The 13,802-nt window shown below is 38.7% G+C and overlaps 1 protein-coding gene across 3 annotated transcripts in view; it reads left to right on the forward strand.

Moving 5' to 3' along the window:
* The window catches only part of LOC117375948 (ral guanine nucleotide dissociation stimulator-like), a 44,085-nt gene that overhangs the window by 24,967 nt on the left and 5,316 nt on the right, over positions 1-13,802 (forward strand). For all 3 annotated transcript variants that reach the window (XM_033972335.2, XM_033972334.2, XM_055224117.1), the window contains exons 3-15: positions 1,250-1,321; positions 5,057-5,250; positions 5,631-5,755; positions 5,887-6,102; positions 6,710-6,813; positions 6,895-6,979; positions 8,964-9,041; positions 9,188-9,274; positions 9,371-9,403; positions 9,956-10,077; positions 11,531-11,626; positions 12,376-12,577; positions 13,465-13,539. In XM_033972335.2, the coding sequence (XP_033828226.1) occupies positions 1,250-1,321; positions 5,057-5,250; positions 5,631-5,755; positions 5,887-6,102; positions 6,710-6,813; positions 6,895-6,979; positions 8,964-9,041; positions 9,188-9,274; positions 9,371-9,403; positions 9,956-10,077; positions 11,531-11,626; positions 12,376-12,577; positions 13,465-13,539 (1,489 nt within the window). The remainder of the gene's footprint in view (positions 1-1,249; positions 1,322-5,056; positions 5,251-5,630; positions 5,756-5,886; positions 6,103-6,709; positions 6,814-6,894; positions 6,980-8,963; positions 9,042-9,187; positions 9,275-9,370; positions 9,404-9,955; positions 10,078-11,530; positions 11,627-12,375; positions 12,578-13,464; positions 13,540-13,802) is intronic.

Here is a 13,802-nt window from a genome sequence, read left to right on the forward strand (position 1 = left end):
GCTAAGGTAAGCAGCTAACATCAGCAACTTTACACCATAATGATTTATTTAATCATGTTTTTTTTCTATAATCACAAGTGTGATAAACCAGTGCTTCTATCTGCTTCATTCAGTCATGTTGTGTCCAGTTAAAGACCTGTCACTGTTGTTATTCCAGCTCTCACAATGCATTGTGGTCTGTATTGACTGGTCTAGTGAACACTGATGCCCACTACTTTTCAAAGTACACTGTGGGAAATTTTGAGTGCACTACTTTTTTACCAACTGGACATTCGAACACCACTAAAAATGGCGTGACCCCTAAATAGTGCCTTATCTAGGGAACAGTGCGGCCATTTGGACATAGCCTGGTATTTTTTTTAAACTTTTTTTGTAAAATCTTAAATATAATTAACATAACTACCGTAGGGTGACAGTGGCTCAGTGGTTAGAGTGTTGGTCCCCCAACCCGAAGGTCGGAGGATCGAGTCCTGCTCGGACCAAGTTCTGTCATTGTGTCCTTAGGCAAGACACTTCACCCACATTGCCTAGTATGAAAGTGGTGTGTGTGGTGCAGATTGGCAGCCTTGCTTCTGTCAGTCTCCCCAGGGCAGCTGTGGCTACAATAGTAGCTTACCATCACCAAGTGTGGAAATGAATGAATGAATAATGACTATAGTGTAGTGCTTTGACAAGCCTGTAAAGTGCATTACAAGTGTAAGGCATTATTATATTTAAGTAAAATGAACACAAAGGCGCTGCAGCTGATTTCAGTTCAAAGTTCATTTTAAACTCTGCAGAGTACACACATTTCTCTACATCAGTAAACTGGGAACAAGCCTGTGCATTGTATTAAATGTGTTTAAAAACAAGTGTTGTGTCATAACTTTATTAAAACAGTGATTGTGGTGTGTTTCAGTCATTGTTTGCCTCTGGGCTCTCTCCACCATTCCACTCACTGGAGCAAAGCTAAATATATATAAGGTTATTATTGAAACAAATGTATGCCACCGAAATTTATGCTACTGACAGTGAACATAAAGCAGAATATCCCCAGATAAACAAATGTAATGTCACAATATGGTTAAGAAGCTGCAAAAAATAAATAGCAGAATGCAACATTTAAGTAATTAATTTGTATCTATCATGAATCATAGAAGTATTTTTTAGTTTGGGTGTTGAGGAAAGGGTTATGAAAGTGTGTTACAATAGTCTAAGTATGTAATATTTTTATGCAGAATTATAACAAATTTTTGTGTATGTTTTTCAGATATGCCAAGCTCCAGAATGTGCCTGTCACAGCTCACAGAGTCTCTCAGGACGAGTGCACCGAGCTCAGAAAGTAAGTGGCTCTACAATCATACACTAAGTACTTTACTTTATTCTTATACTGTCATATTCAAAATATTATCTTTGAGCAAAGTGTAAAGGAGACCTATTGTGCAAAATTGTTATAAAGTTGTATTTTGAGTGATTCACGCATGTTTGAGTAAAGCATAGACCTGGCTCCTAAGAACGCTCCACTAACACTGTGTTGTATAAGGCCGCCTCAAGAACGCAGGAAGAAATAAGCAAATTGTAGCATTGCATAGCCATTTTGGCACAAATGGAAATAAAAAAATAAAAAATCACTGTTCGCTAGCATGATCTGCAGCTATCCGTAGGCAGGGCCATCAGCATGGTCCAGCAGTGCAGCACTTTGTTGTGATGACGTTTACGTACTATAAAGGGGCAGGTGGAAATCAGCAGAGTTTTTTTTCTATATTGCAATTTCCGTTTCTGTGTAAACTCTGCACACCTGACTGGGCGACAGGTGCGTAGGAGGTGGAGCACTTGTCTAAAAAATAAAGGAAAACTCCCGCACACTGTCTCACTGTTAATGCAATTTATTCCATACAACGTTTCGGTCGCTCTGACCTTCTTCAAGTATCTATATTCTAATTTTAAATTTCTGTACTCTAAAATCAAGATCCACAGATAGATCCATAGATTATATAACAGACAAAAGCACAATACGTGTTTAAAGAGGAGGAATTTCACTTCTATCAGGTATTAACTGCTAACACGTAACATATTTAGATCGCCATGTTATTATTGTTTTGAAATATGATATATTCACCTGAAAACAACATATCAACTTTCGTTTTTGATGCCCTGAGTCTCCCCTTTAGTCTCTATGTTAAGTCACTCCCCAGTTTATCAGTTGCCGTGTATCATGTTTTTGTATATTTATGGAGGATTGTCGTGTGGGAGCATAGATGACATAAGCTTGAGGGCTGAGCATTGGCCAAAATCTGACAGCTAACCATAAAGAGGGTTCGAATAGGCCTTCATGTATGACATTTAAAACCTCTTCAAGCATGTTTTTGATGAGGGAACAACATCGTAACATGGTAGCCAGCTCAAAAAAGTTGATTTTACCTAATACCCCTCTTTAACTATGTATTCCAGCTTTACAAAATCAAAATATTTGTTGACCAAGTGAATGTAGAATGAGAGAGAATTGAGAAGAGAATTGACATAAGAAAAGGAGTAGGAGTTTTTCAAAGTTTGTTCAAAGTATCAAAAGATAGAGCTGTGTCCAAACAGTGTCAGTGCCAAACCTGATCTCACATCTCCGCCCCCACAGAGAGGAGTGGATCTAGTCCAGGGTTTCAACGTGATTTCACTGGGATAGTCTGACAAAACACAGCAGTCCTCCTCATGATAAGAACATAATCAATCTGAGCAGAGAACTAGTGGAAGACAAATACAGTAGAGAAGAGAGAAAGAGAGGGAAGGGTGAGAGAGATGAAAGGAGAGAGGGACAGAGAAGCAAGGGAAGGTAGAGAGGGAGAGAGAGAGGGAAGGAAAAAGAGCTTGGGAAAGAGAGAGGGGGTAGGGGAGAGATGGAAGGGTGAGAGAGATTAAGGGAGAGAAGGATAGAGAAGTAAGGGAAGGTAGAGAGAGAAAGATAGCCGGAGAAAGAGAAAAGAGGTAGTGGATAGAGGGAATGATGAGATAGCGGGAGGGACAGAGAAGTAAGGGAAGGTAGAGAGGGAGGAAAGAGTGAGGGAAAGAGAGATGGTGGTAGAGGACAGAAGTAGGGTGAGAGGGTAGAAGGGAGGGGCGGGGAGGGAGAAGTACGAGAAAGTAAAGAGAGAGGAGGGAAAGCGAGCAGGAGCAGCAAGATAGTAGAAAAGCAAGTGAAAGGGAAGATAGAGAGTGAAAGAAAGCTGGACAAAGACAAAGGGTGAGAGAGGGATAGAAGTAAGGAGGGGTAGCAAGGGAGTAAAAACAGGGAAAGAGAACAGGATAGAGAGGAAAAGAAAGAGGGGAGAGTGATGAGGGGTGAAAGAATGATAAGGGAGACAGATGAGTTCAGGTGGTTTTTATCAACTCAACACAGTATATGCTCCCACATACGGCGGTAAAACTATGTCAGAGGGCAAGTGCAAGTAAAAGTCTACTCTGAAGAATTTGAAAACTTCAGTACATTATTTGTGTAAACGTATCCAGTTACTGTCTCATCAGTTCTGCTGGTACTGTTTTCTTATGCAACGAGCTGGAGTATTACACATCCAATCTAACTGTTGCCAGCTGATAGAGATTTTTGTAACCAACACAGTTTTTATCTGTTTTAATCATATAGTGCAAAGAAAATGTGTACACGGTAAATATGGACCCCAAAAAGTATTATTCCAGCTTTCATATAATGAGTACAATAAGTCGATATAGTAATTATCATGACAGGCCTATGAACATAAATGTCGTAATATTGTATTTTTACTTTGGGTGTCGAGGAAGGGGTTATGGAAGTGTGTTACAATAGTCTACAAGTGTATAATCATTTTATGCAGAACCCTGTTGTGTTGTGATACACTAACAAATACAACAAATGCCATAGAAATACTGCTTTCCAGACTCATAAAACTCTTTCCCTATTAAAGGCCTGTCACGATAACAAATTTGTTAAAGTGCAGTATTTTGTTGAAGAAAATATAGATTATAAACGATGATGATTGAAACTAAGTTAAGCCACTGACCCAAAAACTCTACTGCAGGATTATGCAAAAAGTTAAATATGATGCTACCTCCTCAAAAACATGCCTGGAGTTGAGTTTTGTTTCATTCACACAAGTTTGAGCAATCCTTTATTATTATTCTGTCTACATCTTCCAAGCTCAAAATGCTCTGCTCCTGTGATGTCATGTAGTGGTAGTTTTCAAGTTAACACCTACCCTTTACCCTTCGTTCAGTAGAGATTGGCAATTCCAGGACTGAAATCATCCAAACAATTCTATTGAAGGTGTATCACCAAATGGAGAAGTTCAAGTATCTCAGGGTCTTGTTCATGAGTGAGGGAAGGATGGAGCGTGAGATTGACAGGCGGATCGGTGCAGCGCCTCCAGTCATGTGGTCACTGTATCGGACTGTTGAGATGAAGAAGGAGCTGAGTCGAAAGGCAAAGTTCTTGATTTACTGGTCAGTCTACGCTCCTACCCTCACCTATGGTCATGAGCTTTGGGTAATGACCGAAAGGACAAGATCGCGGATACAAGCGGCCGAAATGGGTTTCCTCCGCTGGGTGGCTGGGCGCTCCCTTAGAAATAGGGTGAGGAGCTCAATCACACGGGAGGAGCTCGGAGTAGAGCCGCTGCTCCTCTTGGTCGAGAGGAGCCAGCTGAGTTGGTTCGGGCATCTGTTCCGGATGCCTTCTGGACACCTCCCTGGGGAGCAACACCTCGGGATTCTTCAGGAAGAGCTGGAGGAGTTGTGTGTGGAAAGGGAAATTTGGGCCACCCCGCTCAGACTGCTGCTTTCACGACCCAGCTCCGGATAAAGCAGAAGAAAATGGATGGATGATGTTTGGACTTGAAAAACACAGTGGAGCACATCCTGTATTATCACACAGAACACAGCTCCAGGTCTGTTTGTGATGAGGAAACAACATTATAACATAGGTCAGAAAACAGTGTAATATGGGCCCTTTAATAAAAACACACACATGCATATAGATAGATATAGTAATTATCGTCACAGATCTTGCACTATAGCACTATTCAAGTTATGTAATGCTACTGTCTCTCTTTTGTAGTACGGTGTCGTCGATCCTGGGTGCGTGGCTGGACCAGTACTCAGAGGACTTCTGGAGCCCTCCGCACTATGAGTCCCTACACCAGTTGTTAGCCTACCTGCACCTGCACTTCCCCGGGTCCGACCTGGAGAGACGCGCTCGCAACCTGCTCGCTCACTTCCTTCGCAGGCAGCAGTGTGAGCCAGACTCCGACGGTACACACCACACAGCACAATCTACAAGACATAACAAAGAGGGATTATAGCAGGACTGAACCAGGACTAGAGGACACAAATACAACCAGGACACAAAGAAACCAGGTCTAAACTAGAACTAAACCATATCTAACAGTCCTTGGTTAAATTCTCACCCATACTATAGTAACCCTGAACTAAACTCAAGACAAAAACATGTCTAAAGCACTTTTGATATATTCTGCCAGGTCTTACAGAGGACTAAACCAGGTCTAAAACACCTATGAGAGGTACTCACCTCTGCAGACTGGGAACACCCCAAATTACCAATTTTCTTGTTTGTAATGTTTTAGTGTATTTTACTACCTTGATTTTGAATATATTTGTGTTTGTGTCCACAGGGGAGCACATTGGCTGTCCATTTGCCACGCAGGAGGAGAGTGGATTTGAAGATGAACTCCCGGCCTTTAGTTTCCTGTCCTTTGACCCCATCATGGTGGCAGAGCAGTTCACACTCATGGACGCGGTAAGATATCACTGCAAACAGCTCACATGAGCTTTATGCAAAGATTGTGTTGCAAATTTTAGTAATAAGTAAAGTGTAGTGCTTTCTGTATTACCACAAATGTTTTACACGTCTCCCCTCTCTCTTTATAGGACCTGTTTAAGAAGGTGGTGCCGTACCACTGTCTGGGTGGTATCTGGTCTCAGAGGGACAAAAAGGGCAAAGAGCATTTAGCGCCGACCATCCGAGCGACAGTAGCTCAGTTCAACTCCGTCACCAACTGTGTGATCACCACCTGCCTGAGCAACCCCAGCCTCAAGCACACCCAGAGAGCCCGGCTGCTCGAGAGGTGGATCGACGTCGCACGGGTACAAAAAATACTGGAACCGAGTATTTTTGCTTAGCTTGCAATTTTATCACAATTCTTCTACACTTGGTATTGCATTAACAGTTAAATTAAATAAGCTGAATTAGAGTTTTTCCATGAAATAAAGTTAAATTTTTTTAGTGCCAGTACAGATATATATTGTAAAAGTAGCTCTTACGTTAAAATGAGACCGCTGTGTCTGCTTCCAATATAGCGTTTTTTCATCATTATCCACAAACCAGGAAGCAACGCTGGTGTGCTACTTGCTAGTTGTTGTTAGAATTGCTGTGATGATAAAACGCTTGAGAGTTGTGAAAAGAGCTTATAAGCTCATCATGATGAATAATTAGGATGCTCGGAATGTGTTAGGAAAGTTTTGGACCACTGCCACCCATTCAATTTGTTGCCTTCGGTATTATATTAAAAACACGGTTTAAATTTACCGTATGTGTTATTTTAGGCTAAAGTTTGGATTTAGGTTATGTAAGTAGTAATTATGGTTCTGGATCAGGAAATGAATGTAAGTTAATGTGTTATCTTTTGGCGAAACCACATTATAGTGAAGTTATGATTTTATTCTGACTGTGTTGTGCTTGTTGTGTGTTCAGGAGTGTCGGATTTTGAAAAACTTCTCGTCGTTAAGAGCCATTTTATCAGCGCTTCAGTGTAACTCCATTCACCGACTCAAGAGGACCTGGGACGAAGTTTCACGGTGCGTTCAAAAACATAAAAGACATTTATTATTTACAATGTATCCCCGGTTTCAGCTAAGAAAACTTTTGTCAATCAACAGAGAGAGTTTCCGAATGTTCCGTGAACTGTCTGAAATCTTCTCTGACGACAATAACTACTCCCTCAGCCGAGAGCTGCTGGTGAAGGTGAGATTTTATACTACATTACGTACTTGCTACTAGGGTTGCCAAAAGAATCAACACCCTGATACTAAATAATACTTGATAATAAAACTAGTATCAAAACTAGATACTCTTTTCAATAAGCATCAATACTTTTCAAAAATGACATAAACTGAAGAAATCGTTCCTGAACAGCACAGTATATCTTGATTTTTGTCAGAACTCCACATGGTAATATTAAATTAAATATTATAATTTTGTCTTGAAAATACTGTTATTTAAAAAGTCTGTGTTTTATTACAATTGTAGAGTTGAAATCAGGATAAAGTATCAAACATTTTGCTTAGCATTGAAATCAACGTTAAAATCTTACTATTGTGAATTCTAAATATAAATATCCCCAATACTCACATAATTGAGTGTATGAAAAATAAATTCAATTCTATAGATATTATACAAAAATTCAAGTTAGGGAAAAACACACTTTATTATGAAAGGTTACTGTGTTTGGTTTCATTCAGTAGAACCAATTATATAATAGTAGTAGAAATATTTGCCTGTCACAATAATTATCGACTTATCGTTTGATGTGATGGAACAATTTTTTTCATGACATGTAACGTGACTTTGCAGTAGTACGGCAATTGTTTTCAGATTTTCAGAAGGAATAGACTCAATACTCATAACTGATTATGATACCACAATGATCATTTGAAATACTTGTTATTTAGTAAGTAGATGATTTTCAACATTGAATGGTAGTACTTTCTTTTTTATTCCCATGTGACCTTATACCTCTGTCATCCCTCCATGTAGGTTCTATAGTGGTCCATGGCATATACTAGTCTATCTGGTCTTACACTCGTTCTAATACAGCTCAAAATCATTTTTAAGCTATTCAGGAAAGGTTTAGTTCTGTCTTGTGAATGTGACTTTTTAGTGTTGATACCTGCTGAAATGAGTATTTAGTTTTGATGCTAGTTTTAGTATCGATTAGTAACGATTTAGTGATTTTCGATACATTTGACAACATTAATTAGGTCTGTTTGGTAGTATTTATGATAGCATTTGAACATTTTGAAACAGGTCTACCTATTCAAATTCTTGTGCAAGCCCTATATGACGTCAGTGGAACACATTAGTTTGACAGTGGAGTTCATCAGATATAGTTAGGGGGATTCCATGACATAGGGGAGAGCCTTGGTGTGAACCAGTGGAGATAAGGCTAAAGTTTGGCTCTTCAGTTTGTGGGCGTCTACAGTGTCTGTATCTGCTTCTGACACCTCATTTACTCTGATAAAACTACTCCTCAAGTCTTACATCATAAGGCTGCTTCAATCACCATTACATACCTACTCTGTTCAAATATTTTAGATAGTTGGTTTTGTTTTGAATGGGCCAGTGACATTATATTTTTTAACTTTTTTAAATTAAGAGATTCACAGTTAAAGTGCAAGTCATAAAGTCACAAGTTATGAGTGAATCTTTTCTAGTTTATTTTTTAAAATGTAATTTAGGATCCTATCTTGGTTATTTCAAAACCTTAGTGCCACTTTTGCAAGCATTTTGTTATTATATTTAATAGGGCTGTAGGCCTTTATCAGTGGAAAATTTGTATTAGTCTGCTAATCCTTTTATTTACATTATAAAGATCTATATGGGACAACAGAAAATAGGAGACGTTAGTGAGTTAGTTGAACATTTGGTATTTCGTTGGTATTTACATTGTTTCTGTGTACTTTTTTAGTAGTTTTTGCATCCTCCTGTGCAGGTGTAGTCTTGTGAGTGCAGTTTAGGTCAGATACATGTAGATACGTCATAGTTTTCAGGGGTTTTGCCACGCAACCTTTTTAGTCAACTGTCAATCAGCAGGATTTGTCTTTTGTTGACTAAGAATTTCTTTCGCCCTAATATTTGACCCCCCACCCTGTTCACTATATGCACTGTATTGTAATGCATTTCAGTTTGTAATAAAGTTAAGCACTGGTTGCCTTTTTCTGTTTTGTAGGAGGGCACGTCCAAATTTGCCACTTTGGAAATCAACCCAAAACGAGCCCAGAGGAGACACCAGCAGCAGAGAGACCTGGTATAACCTGTTATCTTTCTGGGACTAAAATTCAGCCAGATAATTGTGTTTATGAAAAATCCTCATTAGTTGGTAGCTCGTGTGCTCCCCCCGGTGGAGAAGAAATGAAATCTTCTCTGCATTTAAAAACATTCTCTTCTGTCTAGGGCGTGATGCAGGGGACCATTCCGTATCTGGGCACTTTTCTGACGGACCTTGTTATGATGGACACTGCCATGAAAGACTACACAGAGGTCAGGAGCAGTCTTCATACAAAATTAACCAAAAAACAACAGTATTTTAATTTAAATGGAAAACTTATATAAATGATATTGTTGTCTTTTTTTTAGAACGGGCTTATCAACTTCGAAAAGAGACGGAAGGTCTGTGTTACTAAATCAAATTAGGGATTAAGTAAACATTATAATAATATTTATGTAGACTCACAACAACAGTATTATTAGCGATTGGCATCTAATGATTTTCTTTGTAAGCTAGCGCAAATACAAATACAAATATTACTCTATGAAAGAGACATTTCCAATCAGAAAATGCACAAAACCTGATTTTTTTTCTGTGAAATATCTTTGAATATATAAGTAATAACATTTTTGCTGACACACAAGACATCAAACCTAATTAAATGTTTTAGTTTCATGTGGCTAAGACCCAGTAATTACAGAGATATTAACAATAAACCAAAATATAAAATATTATATTATAATATAATACCTAAAATATATGCATGCATTTAAAAGTTTAACAACTAATACTGCCTTATAGTTCTAGTCTTTCCATTTTAAACTGAAAAATTTTAAACGGGACAGTGTTAGTTGTTGCTTTTGGTGTGAGTCTACCCTAGTAGAACACATATCTACCATGTCTCCAGATTGCAGTAATTGTATATCAGCTTAAACCTACCCTTTTGTTTTTAGGAGTTTGAGGTGATAGCTCAGATCAAACTGCTGCAGTTGGCCTCTAATAACTACAGCTTCACTCAGGACAGCCACTTCAGAGAGTGGTTCAGCGGAGTGGAGAAGCTCACCGAAGCAGAAAGGTAAACACAAAATGTTTACTATGATTAGGGGTATTTCACTGCACTGGGCGATACACAGACAAGTGGATTACTCACTATTGTAGAGTAAACTTAAGTTGTCTGAGAGTTGGAAGACGATATGAGGCTGGAGTTCTAACACAGGAGAAGTTTATTTACCATCAGTTCATAACCCAGCACCTACAGACATGAACCTTCTAGACATTGTGATAGTTCTGTCTGGCTATGCTTCCGATGTACAACACCAATTCCAATGAAGTTGAGACATTGGTAAAACTTACAAAAAAATACAGAATACAACGATTTGCAAATCCTTTTCAACCTATATTGAATGAATAAACTACAGACATGATATTTAATGTTCAAACTGATAAACTAATTGATAAACTAAATTCCTTGTATTGTACGTTGAGAAACGTTGTTCTTTGACTGTTGGACTATTTGCTCACACAGTTGTTCACAAAGTGGTGAACCTCGCCCCATCCTTGTTTGTGAATGGCTGAGCCTTTTGAGGATGTTCCTTTTATACCCAATCATGACACTCACCTGTTTTCAATTAACCTGTTCACCTGTGGAATGTTCCAAACAAGTGTATTTTAAGCATTCCTCAGCTTTCCCATTCTTTTGTTGCCCCTGTCCCGGCTTTATTGGAACGTGTTGCAGGCATCAAATTGAAAATGAGTGAATATTTACATAAAAACAATAACGTTTATCAGTTTGAACATTAAATATCATGTCCGTAGTTCAGTTCAGTATAAGTTGAAAAGGATTTGCAAATCATTGTATTCTGTTTTTTTTTTTAGTTTTACACAGCGTCCCAACTTCATTGGAATTGGGGTTGTAGGAATTGTTATACTGTACCTCTGATAATGTAGGCCAACATAACAAGGACCAAGTTGGCAGTGTGGGACTGGCACAGCACAGAACTTATCACTCACCAGGAAAGACACAAATTGTAACCCATTCATCATCAACTAGTTTGTGGTACAACATTTTGATTCACTGCATTTAAAAATTAAAGTGAGACTTGCAAGCTTCTGTATATTAGGGAAGTTGGGAGAAGTAGTTAAAGCCACAGTATGTAACTTTTTAGCCAAAATATAGATGACATTAAAACATGTTTTCTTTTTCATTTTGGTTGTGTTTAGTGCATTAAAAAAAAACAAATCTGACTCTTATTTGACCTTCATTGAGATGTTCTTTTGGATAAAGCCTTCCACAGTATGGCATAAAACTTGTCTATCTTCATGGAGAATGTTTCAGAGTATGGTTTTAACTTTCTAATTCCATGGAATCATGCAGGTGACGTTCCACCTCCACAAAGTTACAATACTGTACCTTTAACTTGTTAGCAACACACTGTGTATTTTGTATGTAGTGTATATTATATGATGTATGTTTGTACTTTATTTCTTTATTTATTTTCTTCTCTTGTTTTCCCTTTCTTTTGTGTCAGTTATAACCTGTCATGTGAAATCGAGCCTTTGTCTGAATCGGCCAGTAACACTTTGAGGGCCAAAAAGAACGGAGGCATCATGAAGCGTTGGAGCGAGTGAGTTTACCATACACCTTGCATTTACCATATAAATGATCAGAGGTGATCGAGTAGCCAAAGATTTTACTAAAGTAAGAGTAACATTACTTCAATATTACTCAAGTAGAATTATAAAGTGGTGGTCCAAGAAATAACATCTGATTTATAATCTAAAGTGAATATAATTGGAAGGACAAAACATTAAAATAAAGCAGAAAATCTGGTATTTTCAAATGATACACCACTTAATGAGAAAAGCAAAATCATATCTGAAGGAGCGCTGTAAGAAACACAAATGTTCAAATCATTTCATATTGTCAACATAAAGCTCAAATCACTTGTAGACTTACAGTGGGAAGAGGAACCACAACTTATACTCAAGTAAGAGTACTGGTACTGCACTAAAATTTTTACTCAAGTAGGAGTAAAAGTATGCTGCTTGAAAAGTACTGTGTCTAGAATTTATGTTTTGGGAGGCTTGGTACTTGCTCATCACTGAAATATAAATTAAATATTGGTGCTGCAACATTAAATCAGATGAATCATGATTTTTCAGTCATTGAAATTATTGATGACTATTTTTTATGAGTCTAGCTCTGAATAAATCCTTCTAGTCTGGCTGCCACTATACCTTTTTCTACAATTTGGGCTGGGGTTTGGCACAAATAAACATAACTAAATATTTGTACAAGTCAGATAAAGAAGAAAGACATTCCTTGTTTATGAATAGAAAATTTTAAATGTGTTTGACTTCACATGTCTTCCAGTCGTCAGCTGACAGAGGCGGGCTGCAGCAGCGCCTCGTCCCACTCCAAGTCCTTTGACCAGGCGCAGTATCGGCCGTACCAGAGTGGGGGCGACAGTGGGGATGCCCTCAGTGTGACCTCAGTCAGCTCCAGTGGGTCTGACCTGGAGGACGTCAACCCCAGCTTCTTATCCGACTCTCCAGAGGGACACCACGAACGCAAGGTACAAATATTCACTCACTATGAACATCTAAAACATGCCTGGAGTTCTTTGGTAAAGTTTTATTCTGTCTTCAGTTTGAAACTTAGAATTTGCAATTCTTTTTGTTAGACAGGAGCCTGCTTTACATGTTTTGGCTACTTCCTTTATCTTCCTCAGAAGGGTCATATGATGGTGTAGTGATGTGTCTTCTAGGCTGCTTTACTTAGTTTTGCCAAGTAAACTGTAGGGGAAGCTTAAGCTAAAAGTAGCTGAAAAGGAAAAAATAGCACCACTGGATAAGAGGCCATCGAGGTCCACCAAACAAGGTCCAAGATGCATAAATTGTGACGAGGGCGTAAACCTTATCACACACGAGATGCAGTCTTGGAGAAGGCGTCAGACAGTAAGCTTTCCCTACTGACATCACATACATCATCAGAACAAAGAGCCATGGAGCTATCAGCCCCTCCTATGAACAGCTCCACATCACACTAGCGAGTAGCGGGCATTTATACCTTAATGGCTTTGTGACTTTGTCAAATCCATATTACTGATTAAGAAAAGAAGCAATGAAAATGGGGGTTGATTGCAATATGGCATCTTGAAAATAAGTGATTAAAGATTGCTCAAACATGCACAAATTACTGCAAATACAACAAATGTTGAGGGAAAACAGGTATAGCATGGTTTAAAGATCTGAGAAGTTAATTTTGCAGAATAGGTCTGATTTAAATCTCAATGTACAAGTCGACTACTAAAATAATGATTAGCTGCAGCCCTAGTCGCCTTTTTTTCTAAACAAAGTCACAGAGAATGACTTGACTGACTGCTGCAATCATGTCCAATGCTATATTTAGAAAAATAGTAAATGTAGATTGAGTTAACAGCTTGTTTCCTCTGCTCCTCAGACGTCCACTCCCTCAGTGAAGCTGTCTGTCTCTGCTCTGAGCAGAGACGCTCCTGTCGCTGACACCACCTCTACGGTAACTAAGCATTTATACATGTATTATAAAGATGGTTTACCATTCCTTAAGCTGGGATCCCTGATCTTCAAACCTTCAATGGAGAAAGTTGGTATAGATCTGTCCAACTAGTTCCTAGCTCTCACAAACCATTTGGCACATTACTAGTGTTTATATGGATCATTGTTTTGGCCCCCAGCACAACTTTAGGACAGCTTTTTTAGGCATAAAAGTGAAACAGGGTGGACCACCTTTGGGTCAGTACTGCATCATTTGGGCTGCAA

This window comes from Periophthalmus magnuspinnatus, chromosome 9 (genome assembly GCF_009829125.3).
Source record: "Periophthalmus magnuspinnatus isolate fPerMag1 chromosome 9, fPerMag1.2.pri, whole genome shotgun sequence".
Lineage (NCBI taxonomy): Eukaryota > Metazoa > Chordata > Actinopteri > Gobiiformes > Gobiidae > Periophthalmus > Periophthalmus magnuspinnatus.